The sequence below is a fragment of the Mytilus californianus genome, unplaced genomic scaffold, assembly GCF_021869535.1.
Source record: "Mytilus californianus isolate M0D057914Y unplaced genomic scaffold, xbMytCali1.0.p SCAF_2, whole genome shotgun sequence".
Taxonomy (NCBI): domain Eukaryota; kingdom Metazoa; phylum Mollusca; class Bivalvia; order Mytilida; family Mytilidae; genus Mytilus; species Mytilus californianus.
Window position 1 is genome coordinate 31,332,537 of NW_026262668.1, and position 24,490 is coordinate 31,357,026.

Genomic DNA, 24,490 nt, shown 5'->3' on the forward strand with positions numbered 1-24,490 from the left:
ATCCTTTTAGAGCCCCTGAGTTAACCCCCGGATTTTGGTGGAGTTCGTGTTGCTGTTGTTGTTGTTTAGTGGAGTGTTGTTTTATTTTTGTCATGGTGTTGTGTATTGTTCTTCTACTTGTGGATTTTAGGTGTCCCCATGGTATCTTCTCTCAATCTCATAATATATATGAAATAATATATTTTGTAATAATATATATATAATATACTTTTTCACTTTTTTGGTCTTTTGGAAAATGTTGTTTGTGCTGTATTTAGACCCCTCTAAAAATTGCGGTTTTTATCCAACGCAATCATAGGTTTGAACGCTGTTTTCAATTTAGACTTGTACATATATATATATATATATATATATATACAAGTATATATATATATATATATGTATATAAAGTAATGAGAAAAAAGGTATGTTGTGTTTTAATGCAGAACAAAATCCCTATATGTACTTCATAAACAAAAACAAAAGAGCAACTGTTCCGTTGCTGTTCTGCGTCTCAAATTCACACTGAGTCATCAACGCAGATCAAATGCTCACATAATTCACTGCAAGTTCAACAAGGTATCAAGATTTTATACCAGTATATATAAGACACTGAGATCTTTTGATGCGTACTAGTACTTTTGTATATATTGAAACAGTTATATAATCCAGAAGAGCGCTTCGGACGCATGAAATTTATAACGTGCTGTTTTAATTTTTTTTACAGCACTGAGTCGATACCTCTGCTGGTGGACTATCAGTCCCTGGGGGTATCATCAGCTCAGTAGTCAGTACTTCGGTACTGACATGATATATAACAAACTATCTAAAATTGCCCGTTTATAAATTTTGAAAATAAACAGTAACTAAGGTTTCAACTCCCTCAGGCAAAGTTGGCCTTAGATGGATTTGGCAATTTTTAAGGTTATATTTGATTAAACGTTTTCGGTCCTTATACATCCTTGGCTTTTAAATATTCGGCTTTGAGCGTTCCTGATGAAGGTAAATCCAGAAAAGCGCTTCGGACGCATGAAATTTATAACGTGTTGTTTTAATTTTTTATATATATATAAATTATGAAAATACGGTATATTTATGAAATACATGGATATTTGAAAATCAAGTAGGATTTATTCTATATAAATGGAGGACAATAAATAACATCAATCTATTAAAAAAAACCACTAGAATATTTCTAAATGGCTAAAACTGAGTGTAGTCATAGATGGTTAATTAGCAAAATAAAAACGTGCATTCTCATGGTAAACGTATCTACGTATTAAACATCGTATAAATTATACACTTGCTGATCTATTATCTATAATACAAAATAATGGTAGACATCAATTACTATGCAAACTTGGTCATATACCAATAAGTAAACTATATGATATTTTTCTGGAGTGTGATAAAATTTAATTTTTCAGCCCGTTGTATGAATACATCCGTATTATTACAGCCTTTTGTCATCACAGGCTGTTTCCTAGTATCGATAAACCTGAAAATCATAAACGGCATTTTTTTAAATTAAAATATATAAATAGAGGTATTGATTTTAATTACTTATCTAGTGTATTCAATGACTTTACCATCCATAGCAAAATACCTCCATATTTTGATAATACAGAACCACCTATTATTTCGTATTCGTACAAAAAACCCAGCAGAAGTTTGAATTTTAATTATATGTCAGTAACATCAGACGTCAATATAGAAAATAATGCTCCTTCCTCTTGAGACTGTGAAACATCTAGTTTTAGATATGTCCCCTATGGTCATGTCATTAGAGGAGATCTCAACATCGTTGAAGACCGTTAGGTCAAAACTTTTCTTAATAAAGGACCTAAATATCGTCCTCCATCTATTGTAGATTGGAAACAGTGTCGTCAGGTCATTAAAGACGCTCTGTCTGGCCCAAGACCACAATTAATGTTCACGAATATAGTTCCCAATAACTAAAGTGTATTTTTTCTTAATTTTTTCTTTGCCTTTCTCATTGATTTCTTAGTTTTTATGGGGTGGAAATGAAAGAAGAGAGGTGAAATATGTTTTTGGATGTTGTATTTAAACTGATTTTGATATGGAAAGAGTGATTAGGCCAAGTGCAAAAAGGTAATATTTACAGTTTTCGGAACATCTCTTGACTTGTCAATAGGGGTATGGATGTGTATTGGCTAAATTTGTAAGAGTGATTGGTTTCTTTTTTTTCTGAGTTTTTGATATATTTTTGGACTAGTACTATACATTACACACACAAAAGATTTGACAAAAATGCATGGTGCAATTTTTTTAATGAGACAAAAAGTTATAAAGAACTAATAGAGGAACTAATTGTGGTATTTGGCCTAGGACTGCCTTCTGTAAAAATTGGCGTAAATGTGAAAAGTCTGATAAAAAAATCTCTAGACAGTTATTTGAATAAAATTATGAATACTGTTGATATTCGTATATCTCATTTTGAAAACAATTCTGAAATTAATAATAGGGTTCATGATATACCCATTTCTAGAATAAAAAATAAACTCCAAGTACTCGCAGAGCGGTTTGTGTTCATACCGGCAGACAACGCAGCCAATAATGTAGTGGTGGTGTGACGCATATACTACACGGAAGTTCTCCAAAACGAAATTATCAATTCTTCTATATTCAGGTCCGTACGCTCCACAGAGAGTCAAATTGTAAACAAACTGCCACTACCCAGCTTAAAGCCTCTTCCGAACATTTGAAAGTCCCGACTATGTACTGGTTACCTAAATTACACAAACAACCATTTAAATTTCGTTTCAACTCCGCATTTAGTAAGTGTTCTACTACTAATCTGTCAGTGCTTCTAACTACCTCCCTTACTACTATCAAAGAACTTTTGTAATAAAGTATATGAAAATAATTGTATTAATTATTTTTGTAGTGTTAAAAATTCTTTAGAGGTTTAAGATAAAATACGTGCTTTTGATGGTCCTTTTAATTCTATTGACAGTTATGATTTTTCTACTTTCTACACTACACTTCCACACAATCTTATCAAGAAAAAGTTTTCATATTTAATTAAATGGTCTTTTGAAAAATCTCATTGCAAATTTATTTGCTGTAACTCGTTTAAAGCCTTTTCTGTAACGAAAAAGGAAAGTATGTTGCATACACTTACTGGAAATTTGAAGATATGATTGAAGCTTTAAATTTTCTCCTGGACAACATATATGTACGTTTCGGCGAAAAACTGTATCGACATGTAGTAGGTATTCCTATGGAAACTAAATGCGCCCCTTTAAGTAGCAGATTTATTCCTATATTAAAGTTTATGGCCAAAATCAGTAAAGACACTTCATTGTTACATTTGGTTGACACATTCAACAATACCTACCGTTATCTTGATGATATTTTTCATTAAATAATCCAGAGTTCTAAATATACTACCGAAATTTACCCAAAAGCACTTACTTTAAATAAATCTCACATAAACAGCAGTAGTTGTCCTTTCCTAGATTTAGACATTTCAATTTATAAAGGGAAACTCCATACAAAAATTTACGACAAAAGAGACGATTTTTCATTCCCTATTGTTATTTTTCCTTTTTTAGACGGCGATGTTCTTTTGGCTCCATCATACGGTGTTTATATATCCCAACTCGTTCGTTATGCCCGTGTGTGTAGTGATGTCATAGATTTTAACGAACGTGATCAATGTATCACTGGTAAATTATTAAGTCAGGGATTTCGTTACCATAAATTACTTAAAACATTTACTAAATTCTTTTATAGATACAAAGATTTGATTTGTAAAATTTGCCTGTACCTGTAGAAAACTTATTAAAAACGATATTTCACATCTTAAATTTTACGGTAATATTGTACTAAAAGCGCGGAAACCACTATGTGATCCGTGTAAACTTATCGAACCTTTAAACAAACTTGTTAGTAAAGGTTATCGTATTAATGTGGTAATAAGATCTTTGAATATTGTTTTCATTTGCACTAACATCGATTTTGTCATCAACAAATTAAAACATAACTAAATTTGTATTTTTTTTTAATGTTTTTTTTGGGATGTATATATACACATCCACGTTTATTTTCTTTTTAGAAATTGTTTTATCTATATATAACATCATACATATTTATTAAAAGGTTAGATCAAAACTATCCTACTACCTGTCGTTACTTTTATTTTGGCATTGCACTAGTTATGTCTTCTTTCAAAATTGACTGTCCATGGCGTTAAAACACTAAATCCCTGCCTGGGATGTGTTTTAATTGATTTTAGTCTCTGATGCATGATTTTTTATTATTAATTGGTTTTGGCTTTTAACTAGCTTTCAGTAACTGAGAGTACTCTCAAATCGTACTTTCGTGTTAATTTGACCTGTTGACACAATTTGTAAAGCATTTTTGTTATTCAATGTTTACTTATTTTGTGTTATATCTCGTCTTACTATTTTTAATATGTACCACCTTTGAAAATTATTTAGTATGACGATAAATTTTCACTTCTGTACTCGTACTATGAACAACAAATTTGTTTTGTAAAAAATATTTAAATTTATCTGTGTACGTAACTTTGTTTAACGCCATTTTGTCCTAGGTTAAAGTTGTCTTTTTGACATTGATACATCTTTTTTATTTATATTGTGTCATAGATCAAACTTATTCGTTCAGTGTATATGTACTTGTTTTTGTGTATGTCTTTTTGATCGAGTAAAGCCATTTCAATTGATATTTTATTGTGTGTCCTTTTTATGTTGTAATGTTACATCGCTGCTTCAGGTTAGGGTGAAGGTTGGTGCCTGTTAAAACGTTTAAACCCGCTGCATTTGTATGCACCTATCCTAAGTCAGGAGCCTGTTGTTCAGTGGTTGTCGTTTGCTGGGATGGTTCATAAGTGTTTCTCGTTTCTCGTTTTTGTATAGATTAGGCCGTTGGTTTTCCTGTTTGAATTGTATTACGCTAGTCATTTTCGGGCCCTTTATACCTTGCTGTTCGGTGTGAGCCGAGGCTCCGTGTTGAAGGCCGTACTTTGACCTATAATTGTTTACTTTTTACACATTGTGACTTGGATGGATAGTTTTTTCATACCACATCTTCTTATTTATATTTGGTAAATACAAGTCTTCACTCATTTTATGTGTAAATCCTTTAAACAAAAATGAAAAACTTTTCGCGAAGTAAACTGTAATCAGTTTTATATATCTAACTGGAGAATTTATATAAAACTAAGAAAATGTGTTATGATTTCCAGCTTTCCGCCAGAGACCAAAATGACACAGAAGTTATCAAATATAGATCATAGTACGGCCTTCAACATTTAGCACAACCCATACCGCATAGCAAGCTATAAACGGCCTCGATATGACAAATGTAAAACCATTCATACGAGCAAACTAACGGCCTGATTAGTGTACAAAACAATAAATAAAAACAAAAACAAATGTGATATACAGAAGTTAACGACAACCACTGAATTACAGGCTCCTGACTTGGGACAGCAGATACAGAATTTGGCTTGTTTTAAGTTACTTTTAACATGTTTTGAGGCGCCCAAACCTTTCCCTATAATGGGACAGTGGTTCAACAGACCAATACAACAACCAACTGTACAAAACAATAAACGAAGAAAATATGTGATATTTACAGCAACCAACGACAAAACACTGATTTACACGCTTCTGACTTGGGACAGGCACATACAGAATGTGGCGGGGTTTGACATATTAGCAGGCGTCCAACCCTCCCCTAACTTGGGACAGTTGTGTAACAGAAGAACATAAGAACAAAATATAAAAATCTTTTGAAAAGAGCATCACTCATCAGATCGATACAAAGCACACAAAAAAAAAACAATCAACAAAAATACTAAATACAAAAAGGAAAGATCTGAGAGTATAATTGCAGTAACCGAAAGCTAGTTCAAAGCCAATAATGGCTAACATATGTAATATATCTACGACTTAAAATACCAATTAGTACACATCCAATCGATTTAGTTTTTATATGTCATAAACATTCACAGAACAACAACAGCACGTCGACAAACGACAACTCAGAAAACAAAAGACTGTCAATCAAAAGAAAATCGAGGAACATCGAAATTTCTACAATGAAATTTAATTAATACGATATGTGAGATTAGATGTATGGAAAATTGCTATTTAATAATACAGCGCAAGAACATAGATTAAGATAGAATGGTATAAAGAAATGTTTTTCTTCTTCTTTTTTCTGCTTAAGGTATGACTGTTATGATTTAAACAGCGTTGAATTGATCAAGGACAGTTTGATTTTCACATGAAACCATCTACCGATGAAACATCCTTAAATATATACAGTATTTCCTAAATGTACAGCTTTTTATAATGTACAAATACGATAAATTCTATATCAAACAAAGTCAGCTTTTTGATTATTAACCAACTGTGATTTTAATCAAATTCTTTTGATGAAAAAGCATGTTACATTTTTCTTCTTTTCATATTAAACTTGCATCTCAAAATATTACAGACATGTATTTTTGCCCTACAGTGCTGAAGATAAAAACTATATCATCATACTATATAAGGTGTTAAACTGCTAATGATTTAATCTTTCTATACAGTGCTGGTCCGGAGGCAACTGTCAAGAGGTGATGAGGTCATGGGTTGGGAGTCGGCTATAGATATACACGTCAAATGAATCGGCTGCCCGCGGGCATACAAACATCTTCTCTGAGAATGTTCATCATTAATTGTCTGTAGCAGATACAATATACTTTTATTTTGTCTTCTGTATAGTTTTCAACATCGTGGTTTGATATATATGTTTCAGTTACACTTTTACCCTTACAAAATTTGGATGAATTCTTTGTTGGTAAAAAGTTTCCTTTGAACATTGTTTCATGTAGAGGGCATACATGTATTTTTTTGTATATAGTCCTACAGCTAAACCACACTTACTTACTACATATTTGTTTTTTTTTTAGTTTATATTTAAGGATTTCAATAATTTTCCTTTGTTGTAGACAATATCAAATAGATAATGATCTCTCTTTTTCAGTTTTTATTATTATGTTCCCTTACGAATGCCATAGTATATATTTTCTGGTGAATGCGTATTCAATAGATAATATAATAGAAAACTTAACAGTCAAAATAAGTTATGATTCATGATTTTTCTACTCGAAAAAAATCTTGTTTTACATCTATGTCATATATCCAAAAAGGCTTGTAATTCGTTAAACATGGGTATATGGAGACACTAAAAACTTTTGTAACTTCCCCGTTTATATTTGTTTTGGAATTTTCAAAAAAAAATTGTTATATAGATTTACCGTTTTACTATATTTATGGTGTAGTTTTTTTTTTTCATCTGGTAATACAGTAAATGGTCTCATGGTGTCCAGATAAAAAATATAAAATATGTTTCTTATTTCTTCATAAGAAAGAAATGCAAAACTGTTTTCTTTTCGAAATATCAATTTCCGAAGCGAATTGGGCTATCCTAATATGTACTTGAAACAAACATACAAACCATCAAAAATACAAACAACAAAAAAAAAAAAAAAAGAACAATAAGAAATACCTCAATATCAAAACTCTTTAAGTTTGCAATAGAAAATATGTCTGTGCTATCATGAGTTTCACAGTTATAGCAACAATGCGTGTGTAACAAGAACAGGTCAGATTCTTTAGATTACATAAATGTTTGTACTTTATTGTATTTATGACACATCAGAACCAGCTGAAGGAGAAAACACGTCAACTTTTCGACAATATTATTCAATTACCCTTTAACCCTTACAGAAATGAATTATTGCATGTTTATATGAACATATTAGTAATGTCTTTATGTTATTTTTCACACAATCTCGACATGTATCGTGTTCAACGTTTGTCAATCAACAAATACATGTATCTTCCAAACTGTCAAAGGGATCATAAATTACAGTTCAATTATGCTATCTAACCTTAAAAAGTATAATATTTAAATGACAGATGAAAAATAGATTGATTGATTGTTGTTTGTGTGCTTAACGTCCAGATGCAAATAGTTCATGCATATTCAGGATGAGACCAAGGAAACAATAAATCTTATAAGTAGGTTCTGAAAGATTTTTTATCACGGGCTTTCATATTCTATTGTAAATACTTGTATCTGTGAATTGATTTTTTGTTGTAAAGCGCTTATGATAATTTTTACATTGTACATGTATAATGCGCCGTTAAAATACTGTATCATAATAGATAATAATAATAATGGGTCGATCAGGCCAAATATATAAAAGTTCAGTTGAAGTGAAACAAAAATGTCAAGAAGTTATCGAAAATGAATACATTCGTATTCAAATAATGATCATACATAGTATTCAAGAAATCGTTAAAAAAATGTAGATATAAACCATATGTCCTGATTTCAACGTGAGAAATTTCAATTTCAAATTTCTATATAACAGTTGAATATCAAGTTGTTAAATGGTATACCAAACCATTAACTACATTAGTGAAAAACCAAACTTTGAACCGTTTCTCAGACACGGAATCACCAAAAACAAAGAATGGTTCGAAAAATTGAAATGAAATGGCAAACAGATTTTTAGTTCTATATACCGTTATTTTACCGGACTGCGTTGAATCATTTCAGAAGTACAGCAGCCGATATTGGTCTAGAGTGCATGATTTCTATTTCAGTATAGATAAAGTGTTGGCTCGATTTCAGTACTAGTAACTGATTCTTTGAAATGTCAATATCAAGTACTGATTTTCATGTTGCTGTTTTTCTATTTATTGTAATGCCGAAATGATTTAATCAGGCACTAATCTGTTCTTTGTACTTTTTTTTCGCTACTCTTTTAGTAAGTACACTGATCGAGATAAGTGATGCCTAAGTACTCACTTAAGTGCCAGTCTTTGTAAGAATCAGACAATTTGAAAAAAATCAAAACATGGCCGGAAAAAAACCAACCGACCTAACCATCCTATTTTGATGTTACCCTCATCCTGGGTTGGAAATGGTAGGTCTTTCATTTCTGGGTGTCTGGTAGTTCTAGAAATCTCTAGATAACTTTTGGTTAGAATGATAGCAAGTTACGGAGTTAGCTCCGCTTACTTGTTAATTTTTTGTGCATTTCAACCAAATTATATCTTGAATTACCAGAACAGGAAAAGGAAACGAATGTTATATTCGTGCACCATTTTACATTTTGAACATGAATTAATGTCAACTTCAGTGGGTTTTTGTTTGTCATGTTTTTACCACTGCTGATTCTTAGGCAGATTCGCACTTAACTTTTCAAACCTCGCCACATCCTAAGTGTTATGGATGTCTGATTAAAAAACCCTCACCCCAACAACTCCAAAAAAATACACCTTTGATTTAACATGCAAAAGGCAAAAATACATCTTTGATTTTACATGCAAAAGGCAAAAATACTCATTGACGTCATAGTTTAAAATCAGTAATCATTGTACACGTATAACTGAAAAGAAACCGCCGAAAAGAAATCTCGATCACAAAATTCAGTGCTTAACAAACAGGACATCCAATTTCGGACCAACAGTTTCTATCTTACAGGGAGACCCTAACAACACAGATGACCAACAATAAGCGGATAAATTTGATTGACCAAACTATATAAAAATTGATAATCGGGGTATTAGAATAAAATGAATAATAGAATAAGATGTGAAGTATATCTTCAATATGTTTATTCTATTAGAATTATAACCAAACATCAACACATAATACACAGTGTGTATTGTTCTATACATAATGTGTTTTATCATTAAGGTTACCAATGAGGCAAGAATTTGAGTCCCTCCGACTCATCACATTTTTGTTCCTTGGATCTATTTTTACATATCATGTTAACAACTTTTCTGAATAGATTTTTAATTTCCATAGATTAAGACAACATGGTTTCGTATTTTATATAGGTACATAACAATTAAATAAGTTTGTTTTAAGGAGTAAAATAAATCCCTGAGAATAAATATGTAGATCATAGTAACTTTTATGTACATTTTGCACTTTGCTTTTCATTGATGACAGTAAGAAATTGAATGGTTCTGAATAATTTATCTGCTGCGTCAACTTATTTACCACTGCATGGCCAGTATCCTCGTCCGGGAGGATTCTTTTGCAAATAATCTATCTCATCCCATCCCATTCGTTCTACTTTGCAGTACTATAATTAATTGGTTATTATTTAATTAGTTCTCGTCATTCTTCATGTGCATGAAATATGCGTCACTGGACGCTGAGCAAACATTGGTCAATGTCCCTATTATCGGAAACAACAGGGGCATAATGAAAACGAAAATTTGGACACATTTAGGTTTATCCAAAACAGCATAAGAATTTAAAAGAATCTATTTTAAGGTCTGATGGACAAAAATAGTTTTTTGTTTTTACTATAAGAACTTCTTAATCCGAGCGAAACCTTTGTATGAAAAACAAAATTCCAAAGGTAAACAAATGATTGACCTCATAAACTTTCTAGGATTAGTACCATAAAATCATAAATCATTCATGTTATGGAAAATTTGTGTTGGCTTGTTAATTATCAATCGTGCGTAGAAAACGAAATGTTGCAAACTCGAGCAAGGCCTTTACGGAAAAAAGAATCCAATTTATTATCGAAATCATTCGAGTTTAGTAAATAGAACTTGATTATTCAATTTGTACTCTCTGTGTCTGATCCAACGATGAGTTGATATGTATATGTGTACATTAAAAGAACGATGTGTTACATAAACATTTTTTTGTAAGTTTTAATTTTATGTACTTATTAATGTAAGAATTTGAACTGTCAATGTTCAAAATCTCAATTTTAAATGTGCAAATTATGTTGTATTTCCTATTTGTAAATTATTGGAAATTTCAAAATATAAGTAGATATTAACATATTCTAAAATTTCCAATTTACAAAATAAGTTTACAAAAAAGGAAATATTACAGTTATAAATACGAGATAACATCGGAAATTCCAGAGTAAGTTCACCTTGTGTCAAATAATCCTATATTTTCCTCATGAATTAACAACGATACTATTTATGTGAATTAACATTATAATAACCAATGGGTAATGATGCTATCAGTACGCCGATCTTTTTCATCGTAAAGTATGATGTAAATTTGTGGTACATTTCATTGATAAAATAGTCAATTTCAAATGAAATCTATTAATTACAATTTCCCTAGAAGTCATAGTTCATAACACTATCAACATTGGATATCATCTTAAGGATAAAATACCAATGAATTTGTGTAATAAATTGTACATTTTTATCTCAGACAGACTTCATGACATATTTACAAAAGAAAGATTTTTTTATTTTTTTTGTGTCTTTGGTATATAGCCATAGCCACAATCCTTTCTGTCTTACAATGCTAATGTGTACATCTTGTATTAACGAGCTGCATTTTTTATTCGGTCATATGGTTTCCAAGTAGATTTTTTCAATGAACAATAGTATTGAAAACAGCCCACTCACGTACGCCCCTCTACACACACACACACACACAATGTGCTTGTTTTCTCGTTTGAATTCTTTTATAATATTTTGTTATTTTGGGGTTTTATAGCTGACTATACGGTATGGGTTTTGCCCATTGTTGGAAACCGTACAGTGACCTGTACCTGCTCACATCCACGCGGTTTGGTGTCTGATAGATAGGTGTCTCATGCGCAATCGTACCACTTCTTTTTATTTGTTTTATGTATGCACTTAAACAAGTTAACATGCTCGTTATTTTCTAAAGATTTAGATTTCATTTTCTTTCAAGTTTTAAATCCTCTTAAAACTATGCCTCTGGTGGTTAGGCGGTTATACTTGAAAGTTAACCTCCTCTGGTGGTTAGGCGGTTATACTTAAAAGTTAACCTTATGTCTCCGCCATACAGTAGACTTATATGTCGTGTGAACATATTATGGTTCCTGTTAAATGAACGGCAATAAAAACACCCATAATTCAAAATTAGACCCATAATATAAGGTCTAATATTTAAAATCTAATATGTTACAAGTTATTGGCTTTTCGTTGACAGGATGACTCGAATTTCACAATAATCAATTAAAAAGTCAACTGAAATATATAGTGTAAGCTTAAAGGCTAAGATAAACTATATATGATGTCCAATATTTAGGACAAATGACACTCATGCTTATATATATACACATACACAAACTGATTTTACCAGTGAAATGGTTGTATTAAGTCAAACCAATACAGACAAGTATTTTAAAAAGAGTTTTTAATCTCAATTTGAGAGATTTTGGTAAAATATATACATTTATATCATAAAATAAAAGGTGTTCACCCCCGGGACCTATCGCATTGAGAGTATGCGATTTTATATATATGTTGAACTGGAAGCGATTTTATATTTCTGAAAATGTAGAATTATATTCAATTGATTAATTACAATAAGTAACAATGAGATTATCTCAATTAATACAAAGTGATACGACGCGATTTTAAGGAGTAGAGAAATAGTGAAATGGGGTATAAGGTACTTTACGGACGTGTGCGCTTGTGAGTGCATTTTTGTAGAAAACATAAGGTAGAGTGGGACTCTTATTGCCTACATGTAATAGCATTGTATGTTGTTGCTATTATTTAGCATATAAGCCCAATGTAAAAGCGTGTTCGTCAGTACTAAATCTTCTATATATACTTTACATGAATAGTTATTGATTGCATCAAGGTTTTATTAACTGCCCAACACTTTATTATAGCTGCATCAGCATTGTATGTATCTAGACACCATCCACATAAACCTCATTAATTTATTAATAGACTTGGAAAGATATTTCCACCTTCAGCTTACATTACCTAAATAAATTGCAGACTATACGTAAAAAATATTGTCTAAGCTGGCAAATCTATCAGATTCAAGTGGGATCTCTTAAGGTTCTTATCAATAAAACTTGCAGAATCAATACGAAACTGATAAGCAATTCTGTTTTCTACCAGGTCCATAATTGGATTTCTTATGTAACTTTTCATTATTGTCAGATTGTTCGACATTTTATTGTCTTGAGTTCAAACACAACAATGTACAAATTATTATGTGGCGAAACTTTCATTTGAATTGTGTTATGCGTAACAAATAAAACAAAAATCTTATTGTTTCTTGTGAAATTCTGCGCACGAAATAATAAAAAAAAAATATCAAATTTTTGGCAACATGTACTCGTGGTCTTAAATCAAACAGCAAATTTTAGAAAAAAAATATAATATATATAAAAAATAATGATACCATAACTTGCTGCTATCGGAGAAATGTTGACTAGTTCCACTACTTCTATTAAAGAGCTTGTTATCAATTATTGTAATACAGCATATGAAAATAATGGAATTTACTGTTTTTGGAGTGTCAAAAACTCTTTTGATGTCAGGTTGAATAAAACACGTGCTTTTAATGGTCAGTTCAATTCGGTTGACAGTCATGACTTTTCGACTCTGTATACTACACTATCACACAATCTTATCAAACAGAAGTTCCTTTATTTAATGCAACGATTCTTTGAAAAATCTGACTGCAGACGTATTTGCTGCATCTCATATTAAGCCTTCTTCTGTAAAGAAATATGTAAAAGTGCTAGATATACTCACTGGAATTGTGAGAGGGTGATAAAAGCTGTAAGTTTTCTTCTTAGCAACATCTATGTACGATTCGGCAATCATTGAAAGTTGATTTACAGGTTGTAGGCATTCCTATGGACACCAATTGCTACCCTACAATACAGTCAGGAATTTCGTTACCACAAATTTAAATTAATCAAAACATTTATCAAATTCTTTCACAGATACAGAGATTTGATTAGGAAATCCGGCTTTACCTATAGAATTTTTTATCAAAACGGGATATCACATCCTAATTTTTACGGTGATATTGTTATAGAGCCCGTAAACTTAAATACGATTCATTCAGACACATTGATTCTGTACGTATCTGTCCCAAGTCAGGAGCCTGAAGCCTAGTGCGTGGTTGTCGTTGTTTCATGTTTGTCATTTTTTTTTGTAAATTGTATTGTTGTAAATTTGGTAGTTATTTTTCTCGATTGAATTGTTTCACATTTTCATGTTGAAGCCTTGTATAACCGAGTATACAATATGGGTTTTTCTCATTGTTGAAGGCCGTACGGTGACCTATAATTGCTTAAATTTGCATCATTTGAACTCTGGTGGATAGTTGTCATATAATCATTGGCAATTTTTTATTTAATACTACTTTTCCTTACTGTTATGCACACGGCACAAAAACGACAGTTTAGAATACAGTTGCTTCTTTTCGTTTTATAGAAAACCACAACTATGAAGAATTCATTCCTTAGATTCTAAGATTAGTGGCTAATAATATTTTTTTAAAGATATATACTTATCGTATAATTGTTCACCTAAATCTTAATCATGTGAATAATGGCAATAAATATTCATATGAATAGAATGATATATCATCTGAAGCAACGATATTGACCGCGCCCCTGTTGCCCCGTCTAGCTGGATTAAACTAACATTCATATGAATATAATGATATATCATCTGAAGCAACGATATTGACCGCGCCCCTGTTGCTCCGTCTAACTGGATTAAACTAACTAGCCTGACTATATTTTTTTTGTTTGGGGGGGGGTTGCAGTCAATAGCAGATAATTTTATGGCTTTAGTCCACGGGCGCTTGGGGAATGGACCCACCCTTTAATTGTTTTTTTGGAAAATTTCTTAATTTCTATGGTATCTTAACTTATTTCCCTCCTTTTTAATGTAATCTTCTTCTTCTTCTTCTACACTTGAGACATAAATATTTCAAAAGACTTTGCTGTGGCGATATATGGAGGCAGTTTGTTCCAATCCTTGACGGTGATTACGAAGACATACCATTTTCATACAATCTTTGGCGGCTGTCTGTAATAGGTAAGTGTGATGTTTACTCTTGTCTATGGCTACAAGGTCATTGGTTATTTTGTAACACATGATGAGTTGAGCTTCTTTTCGTCTTGTTTGTAAGATTTTCCATCCTAATTCATTGATCATATTGCTGACACTTGTCAGTTGTTTGCTTGTTACATATAGTGCAGCTCGTCTTTCTACTTTTTTCAATTTTATCTATGTGGTTTTGCTGGTACAGGTCACATACTGTCGTGGCGTATTCCATTTGTGGTCTTACTAATATTTTATAGGCATGCTCTTTGATTGATTTTGAGCTGATGTTGAAGTTTCAATATAAGAAACCAAGGCTTCAGCTGGCTTTTCCTGTGATGTTGTTTATGTGTTCTCCACAATTTAGATCATTTGTGATGGTGCAGCCCAGGTATTAAGTCGATGTTTCATGCTCCATTGTTTTGCCGTGGAGTTTGTAGTCCCACTTGATTGAATTTTTCAGGGTGGAACTCCATTTTCTAGTTATTTCTCATTTTGCCAGTTTGTCCAGGTCTTCTTGGAGTTTATGGCAGTCATTGTCTGAGGAAATGGCCAAATAGACAACAGTATCGTCTGCAAACGGTCTCACTGTTGAGTGCATGTAGGCCTTCTGGTAGGTCGTTTATGTAACAGAGAGAGACTGGGTCCTTAAGACTGACCCTTGTGGTACTTGATCATGGTGAGTGGACGTCCTCATTATCTTCTGGAGTTATTACGTTTTCTATGTATTTTCAATAGGCTTGTCTTGGTTTTCTTTGGATGGTTTGTTTCAGTTGTTTAAATCTTTTAATATCAGTAGCATGGTTTGATTTCTTTTTTCTTTTGGAAGACTCGGTTTCTTCGCCTCATCAGTTTTTTTTTTATTTCCTGGGTTATACATGGGTTTTTGTCCTTAGTCTTGCATCTTTCGGAAGGTATGTGTTGGCTTTACTGCTTTCTAGTCCTTCCTTGAACATATTCCAGAGAATATTTATGTTTGTCTTTTTGTTCATGCTTTCTTTTTGAATTTTGATATAAAGCAAATTCATATATTATATCTTCTTTTATGTTGTCCCATTTAGCTCTTCTATACAGTTGGATTTTTCTTGGCTTTTGGTTGTTTGTCATTTGATTGGTGTTCATTTCTGCATACTGTATGTATACAATATTATGGTCTGAAATTCCTGGAATGACATCTATAGTTTCATCATTTTACTAGGACAGTTGGTGATAAGAAGGTCCAATGTGTTTTTATTTCTAGTTGGCTTTTGATTCATTGTCATCAAGAACATGAAGAATATCTGTAAGCTGTTGTTCTGAATATTGAGTTCCTTGGCGCCAAGGGGGGGGGTCTCAACATGGGATTTTGGGTACAGTTGTGCAGATGGGATTATATTGAATAATTGTGAAATCCCTACCTATACATATATTTCACAGCGAAATCATAACCCATTCATATATTTATCAGGTCAAATAGTACCAGAGACATATAATACAATTATATTATATTTGTATTATATGTCTCTGATAGTACCTATATGCATATACAACGATCTTATTATATATTAAAAACACTTTTCAATTACTACCTTTTGATATATTTCCTCGGTAAAATTGCACCCCACTGATATATTTGACGTATCAAAAAAGGGACCCCATTCCATTGGCACATATGTATATACCTTCATATAGGAGGAGACCGAATTTTAAAAGATCTTAAAACGAATGCATCGCTGTTTTTTATTACGATCTCCGGATTTATGATGTCCGACTTTTGTTTGTAAATATACAACTTCCGTTTTCCTTGACAACAAAATATTGCGGCAAAATGGAGTACACAGGCAGCAGTTATGATGGAGATTACAAAAATGGGAGGTTAATATCAGTAAACACAATATAAGGTCACATTTTGGGATATCCATACACTTAACAAGCCAAACAGGATATATTGTATCCAACAAACTCACAATACAAGCCATGAACAGTTTACATCAAGAAAACAGTGTAGTACTACTACTAGTCTAGTGTAGTACAACACAGCTAATTTGTACACCTTTTCAATAAGAATAGTGAATAATTTTGATTTTGATTGTATACTTTGTCAAACGTCCTTGGACATTACTACATGGCACGTCTGTAAAAGATAGAGTGATGTTTTTTTATATACATTTTTCATGTAAAGAAAGAAACATAATCTTCAGCTTTTCAGGAAGCGTGTCTTTTTCTTCTCATTTCAAAGCATGAGAATTATACCTAAAAAACAACGAATATAAAAAGTCGGGTTATAAATGATTTAACAAAAATCTGCCGGATTGATCTGAGGTGAGAACTCATTTTGCTTGCTATAAAATCGTATGTTGAATAAGCTCTAGTCTCAATTTGTTTCGAACTCAAACAGAAAAATTCAAAATGTATGTTCCCATTATTCTTTTTGATAATCAGTTATACAAATTTTGGGGAAATCATATGACTTACAACATGGCAGCGTCCGTCAACAGAACAGGAACAGGATAAAAATAAAATAACAATTTTGAGTTTATTAGTATAGTGATTTTCTTACTGTTATTGCAGACTTTGTCCCAATATACAAAATTTTCAACCTATTTTTCAGTGGCAGATCCAGGGGGGGGGGGGGGGGGGTCCAGGGGTTGGAACCCCGCCCCCCTTTTTTTTGACAATCAATGCATTTGAATGGGGACATATAGTTGGAACCCCTCTTTATCCTGGGTTGGGAACCCACCTTTTAAAAATGGCTGGATCCACCGCTGTTTTTAGATTTGAAGTATCATATGACTTTAAGAAGATGCCATTAATTTGTTAATCTTTTAATTCCAACTTGAACCTTTCCACAATTTTTATAAATAAACATCTGCTGCTAGATGATTAATATTGATTTTGAAATTGTGTGTGTCTGACATACATGTATAACGCAAATTTAACTTGCATGTACACATGTACAAATGAAAAAATAAAATGCAAAATAAAAATGTTTTAACATTTATCATGTTTATAAGCAAAGTTAGTTTTGTTAATGCATGATACTGTTAGAAAATTGCATCAGTTATCTTTGTCGATATTCGAAAAACAACATAGAAGATCAAAGATGAATTTCAAATACATAGATTAAATCACTACTCTTAAAAGGTTATTGAACAGAATAGGTATTAATGAAAGAAGATGTGTGGTAATGTATACGCTAATGAGACAGCAAGTCCATGAAACTAATACATAAAAGGCACCTAGGGCCAATAGACAGGTTTTATTGCCTGATACCTAAGGCCTTATTGCTCACATAAATTTCAAAATAAGGATGAGGGTAGAACTGATATAAGCATTAAATGCATTTTAATTTTAAGTTTCAGTGCAAAATAATAGGTACTTTGTAGTGAAATTTTCAAAATTCTTTTGAAACATGGTCTTTGAATTTACTTTATTTTCTATTATCTTACTATCGATTCAAACTTTAACAATGCAAGTGAGTTTATAACAGAGTTCTCGAAATCTTTTTTCCTCTGGTGGTCCTTGAAGAAAATATACTGATCCCCACTAATATTTCAATTGCAAAATACCAAAATTGTGTCGGTCCTTACAAAATTTTGGTGGTCAAATCCCTCGGACCACCACTTTTCGAGAACTCTGTTGTAATTTTACTAATTCAGTTAACTTTCTTTTTAGAATGGAAGGAAAGGGAAAGTATGAATTTCCAACAGAAACAAAATATGAAGGTGATATGAAGGATGGCATGTTCCATGGAAAAGGAACATTATTTTTCCCAAACGGTAGTAAATATGATGCAACATGGGAGAATGGTATTGCCATAGAGGTATGCAGGCCTAGGTGGTTTTTTAGATTTTAATCCCAATGACTCCAATAATAATAATATCAAAATATTGTCTAGTTAGAACAGAATATTTGTAATGGAATCTGATACGAAATATTTTAAAGTTAAAAAAAAAATAATGTCCTACTATGGACACTAATTGATACATGTACATACATAATAACATTGTTAATGTAAGGATTATAATCTTATCGCGACGATCCATTATTTATCTTTGAAAGCTAGACCACGGTAATAATGGATTCTGTATTCAATAATTGATTCTAAGTCAAGCATGTTAACTACTTTGTACATATGTCATGTTGTTGTTCATCTGTCTTAATTTTATCATCTTTAAAGTACAGTTCTTTATTAGTAATGTATGGCTATATAATCTACTTAGGGGAAACAGTACAAATTTTTGTAATCACAAATAAGTATATAAAACATTATTGTTTATATGCTGCAAAATTCAATTACCCTGGTATATTCATTCAGGCTAATTCATGATCATCTAATTCTTGGTAAAACTTTCATTTTTTTTTAATTAAAAGCAAGTGTAATTATTTAGATGTTCTTACACTTGTATATGCAGCTTGAAAATGACCATTATACTTGTCAAATCAATCCATGAACTTCTACCAAGCGGAGAAACATTGTTGTAGAGCCCTAAAGTATGACCTGTTGAAAATATTGATTATAGTAAATTTTGTCATTAATATCGTTATAAATCATAAAATTGTTTATTATATTACCAGTATTTTATATTTATTCTGACACTGTTTGAATAAGCATCCCCTCAAAGTATGTATAATAGTTTGTAAAATCATGCTTTAATTTCTTATTACAGGGTAAATACACATTTGCTGATGGATTACGGTATGAGGAAGAGAATTGGGAATATTGTGATGGGTATGATAGAAGATTTTATACAGAAATTTGTAATGGTTTAAAACCTGCAGGTAGGTTTATGAAACTACATTTATGTAATTGTCATTTTCACATGCTGTCTTATTTATAAACAGCAGTTATCTCCCCTGCAAAAAAAATACAATGATGTGCTATGACTGAATAGAAGAATACCGATAAGTAAGTAAGCATATTATACTGCATATAAAATTTTGATTATATGATGAAGAATGATCTAGGTGATGTAAGAAATTAGTCAAAAAGACATTGTTATTCCAGTATCCATTCATCCAATAAACATTTTCATCGCTAAATTATCATTGTACTAAGGGAAAGAACTTCTTTATATTTAGTCAGCAGCTTGACAGAGATGATTTGTAAAGTGTGAGCACTTTTTCATCTGTCAGACACGTACTTCCTGTTTGCTGATACTTTAAATCTTGATATGTTGAAAGACCTTAATATTTTAACCGCACACATATTTCTCCAGTACTACAGAACAGAATGACACTTTAAATTTTGGTTAGAAGCTAAGCATGGAGTTGTTATATGTAAGCCCTTTTCAGATCTTTCCGATGGAATTATAGGTTGGAATATGCTTATCACAAAAATGTGCGCAGTCTCTTGTTATAGTTTGAAAGTTGTTGACCATGTTGACAACTTAGAATTAGTACATAATCAGATTCCAATGGTAGAAGATAGACTGGAAATTTTTTTTTAAATTGTTTTACGTTTTGTCATGTTTGTACCATTTATAGCTTTCTATACAATTTGGGTTTTGCTCATTATCAAAGGCCATACAGTGCTTACATCCATGTAATTTGGAATCTGGTGGAAAGTTGTCTCATTGTCAACCATACCATATCTCCTTATTTTAATATTGTGATAATATATTTTTTAAGGTCGATCACAGTTAACAAATAGAGTGCCCCCCAGAGACATACCAGAAGGATGTTATGATTGTGGAGATGGATTCTATAATCCAGATACGAGAGTTGTTGTCGATTATAATCATAAATTTTTACGAAATGCAGGTAAGTTAGAACAAAATCTGACATAGAAAGCTTTAGTTTAAATTTTTAATTCTTAGTTATTTATTCATAAATGTGCATTTATCCCCAGGTATAGTATGAATCATGCTGGTTTTTTTAATCTTTATCAGTTTAGAGGAATAAAGAAGTTTATATTAATAAGACCTTAATAAAATAATATTTTTTTAACATTATAACTTCAACAAAGACTGCTAGAAAAATCTTGAATTGTAAAAATGATTGTTTTTTTTTTCATCTTTCATTAGATAACTCAATGTAATTTTAACATTATACATGTGTATATATATAATATAGCTTGTAGTGAGTTCACCTTGAATTGGGAGGAGTGTGGGTTCGTTCCCCAGCTGGATCAAATAAAAAATTTGAAACTTGATAATTGTAGCTTCTATGCTAAGGAAGCATTTAACAAAATAAAATATATATAAATCATGACATCATGAATTAATCCCAAGAGTCAAAATTTATTTGTCAGCCATCTTTTTTTTTTAAATGCTCTCAAAATAAGCAAACATTTCTAGTGCTCTTATTTCAATTAAATTTGTTATCTAGGACTATTATTTTCCTTGTCTCAACCTAAGTTTACAAAATTTTAACAGTTTGTACATAATATCATTTAACATGATACATGCTTTTTTAAGCGCAATATTAGAAAACTAAAAAAATTAACACTGAACATACCAAAATCAGTTAAAAAATTTGATACATTTTCTTTTTGGAATGCCTTTATTATTTAGTCAGCATATTTTCAGCTGAATATCACATACCAGGTATTTTAAAATTCAAGAAAAAAATAAAGCAAAAAAATACTCTTATTGAATTATAAAAATTAATTTGAAGTCCTCTGATTAAAAACTTAATATTTTACCTATAATTGCAGATGATGATGAGGATGAATGGATTCGACGAACCTGCAGAAAAGGTTGGGATGAGATTGTTGGGATTAAAGGGAGAATACCTCAGTCTGCAGCATGATACTGTTGATACCTGTATGAATGTGTTAGATGTATGAGAGTGAATGACATTATGGAACACTGTGAGAGTTAGTTACGTGCCGAGAGTTAGATTTATGTGCTGAGTCTGTTTATATCCTGTTTTTGATGTCTTATATTTAACTGAAATACTTATTGTTTATTAAGATTTATAGAGATGACGATAAATAAGGTGTTCTGTGATACTATGTTTTAATATCTCATTTTATATATGATCTCTTACTAGTTCGCCATTTAAAAAAAACAACTGAAAAGAGAAAATGTATGTGCAAGCATAAAAAATCTTAACCAACTCAGCTGGTTTATGTCCATGATATCAAGTGATGAGGTTATTGTTGTTTACATTTTGATAACACCTAAAAAGTACTCATAAAAATTGTAAGTTTATTGAAACAAATAGGCCAACTGCAGAACCAATGCTTTAATTTTAACATATCAGGTAATAGCAATAGATGTGCAACTAACAAATAGTTGCTGATGCTATTTGTACTGTTTCATCCAAATTCTGACAATTCTTGATATCATTCTTATTTTTTAATTAAGCCAATCTATTTTATGTGATGTTTTGTTCTGTAATTTTACCACAGTAAAAATTGACTTTTGTTTTGTTTTAAAGAATCATGTAAATTATGTACTGTATTGTATTTGTTCTTCCTTAAAATGTGATAAACATAATTGTTATGCATGAAGGTATATAAGAAACTGAAGAAAATTGACCTAAAGTCATTTTGTAATGTGAACACTATCATGATTTTTATGGATATGAAACATAATTAAAAATATTACAACTTTAATATGTTGGTTTTTGTTGAGCCTGCGACTTTTGTCACAGAAAGCTCGACATAGGGATAGTGATCCGGCTGCGGCAGCGTTAACTACTGAAAAACTTTATATTTTAGAAGGTGGAAGACATGGATGCTTCATACTTTGTATATAGATGCCTTATGTTACGAAGTTTCCATCTGTCATATGTCCATGGTCCTTGACCTCATTTTCATGGTTCAGTGACTACTTGATAAAAAAGTTCAGATTTTTTGTAATGTTAATTTCTCTCTTATTATGAGTAATAGGATAACTATATTTAGTATATGCGTACCTTGCAAGGCCCTCATGCCTGTCAGACAGTTTTCATCTGACCTCGACCTCATTTCATGGATCAGTGAACAAGGTTAAGTTTTCGTGGTCAAGTCCATATATTAGATACTATAAGAAATAGGTCTACTATATTTGGTGTATGGAATGATTGTAAGGTGTACATGTCCAACTGGCAGGTGTCATCTGTCCTTGACCTCATTTTCATGGTTCAGTGGTTAAAGTTCAGTTTTTGTGTTTTGGGCTTTTTTTCTAATACTTTATGCAATAGGTCAATTATATTTGATGTATGGCAATATTCTACGATGTACATGTCAGTCGGGCAGAATTTATTTGACCTTGACCTCATTTCACAGTTAATTGCTCAGTGTTAAGTTTTTGTGTTTTGGTCTGTTTTTCTTAAACTGTAAGCAATAGTCAACTATATTTTGGTTAATGGAATGATTGTAAGGTGTATATGTCTGTCTGGCATGGTTCATCTGACCTTGACCTCATTTTCATGGTTCATTGGTCAATGTTAAGTTTTCCTGATTAAGTTTGTTTCTTAGAAACTATAAGCAATAGGTCAACTATATTTGGTGTATGGAATGATTCTAAGGTGTACATGTATTTCCGGTTTAGTTTATCTGATCTTAAAGGCAGCGGATAGTTCATGGACGAAGCCTGTTTGCAATTTACAGATGCAAAAAGTTAATTGATTTATATATTGTTCACATTTGCCTAACATCCAGTCATTAATATTTCATACAGGACAACAGCAAATTGACAGTCCAATAGATAGGTTCTGCAGAATGTGTGGCACGAGTTTCAACACTGGAAAAGGAAGGCATGTTGGACCAATAAAATAAGTATCATGTCAGTTTCACAATTCTTCATTCAGATTTATCAAAAGTATAATTTGTCCGTTCCTTAAACAAAATATTTTGTCATATTTTAATGAAACAAAGTTTGACTTATGTTTTTATACTGTTATGAAAGAGGCGAAAACAAACTGACAATGCCGTGGCAAAAACTAAAAATGATCAAAAGACAAACAACAGTATACAAAACACAACATAGAAAAATAAAGAGCAACACGAACTCCACCAAACAATAGAAGGGTAAGCAGATCCTGCTCCACTTGTGGCACCCAATGTTTTTGATAATGTAAGTTCAAGCCCTGTGATAAGTCTCATTCTGTAGGTCATCTTAGATGAAAAGAGGACAGACAGGATTGTGGTTATGACAATTGGAAAATATCTGTCGTCATCTGTGAAACATATTTCAGGAGGCAGCAACCTTCTATCAAGGAAAATCAAGATAGGAAATGCAAGCTCTGAAATATTGTATTGACTGGGAGATATATACTCCATAAGCAGATGTTGCTACATAGAAATGGAAAGTTCACAATTGGGAAGCTGAAATCATCTCTTTTGCTATAAAGTTTTGTTCTCAACAGACCCTCATTGTCAATTTCTAGATGTAAGTCAAAATATGAGGCAGACATAACTTTATCTGTTGTATCCTTTATTTCAAGTTTGATGGGATAGATGTGTTCAACATGGTTACAAAACTTCGAATTATCAAGTGAGAGGATATCATGTATATAGCAGAACACTATGTAAGCTAATACTGAGAAATATATGTTTAAAAAGTAAAAGAAATCTTCACTCCATACTCTTAAATACACCTCATTTTTTCCTTTCTTTTTTTTACCCACTCTATTTTTTTCTTGGTACAAAATTTGGCAAGGCAGTTGCTCAAATACCTCAATGGAAGCTTTGCCACTGTGCCAATGAA

General features: G+C 31.7%; 1 protein-coding gene and 1 long non-coding RNA gene across 2 annotated transcripts; one reads left to right on the plus strand and one right to left on the minus strand.

Annotated features, from left to right (window-relative positions):
* Window positions 1–1,133: 1,133 nt before the first annotated feature.
* On the minus strand, window positions 1,134–16,491 carry LOC127728778 (uncharacterized). The gene is made up of 3 exons (XR_007994370.1): window positions 16,439–16,491; window positions 13,563–13,685; window positions 1,134–1,477 (listed from the first exon to the last, which is right to left on the minus strand). It is a non-coding gene; the product is annotated as an uncharacterized LOC127728778 (long non-coding RNA).
* Window positions 16,492–16,658: 167 nt separating this feature from the next.
* On the plus strand, window positions 16,659–22,413 carry LOC127729696 (MORN repeat-containing protein 5-like). Its single transcript, XM_052237544.1, has 5 exons — window positions 16,659–16,724; window positions 18,525–18,672; window positions 19,520–19,631; window positions 20,481–20,612; window positions 21,508–22,413. Exons 1-5 carry the CDS (start codon window positions 16,678–16,680, stop codon window positions 21,600–21,602), a joined length of 534 nt encoding a protein of 177 aa, XP_052093504.1. The 5' UTR covers window positions 16,659–16,677; the 3' UTR covers window positions 21,603–22,413.
* Window positions 22,414–24,490: the final 2,077 nt, after the last annotated feature.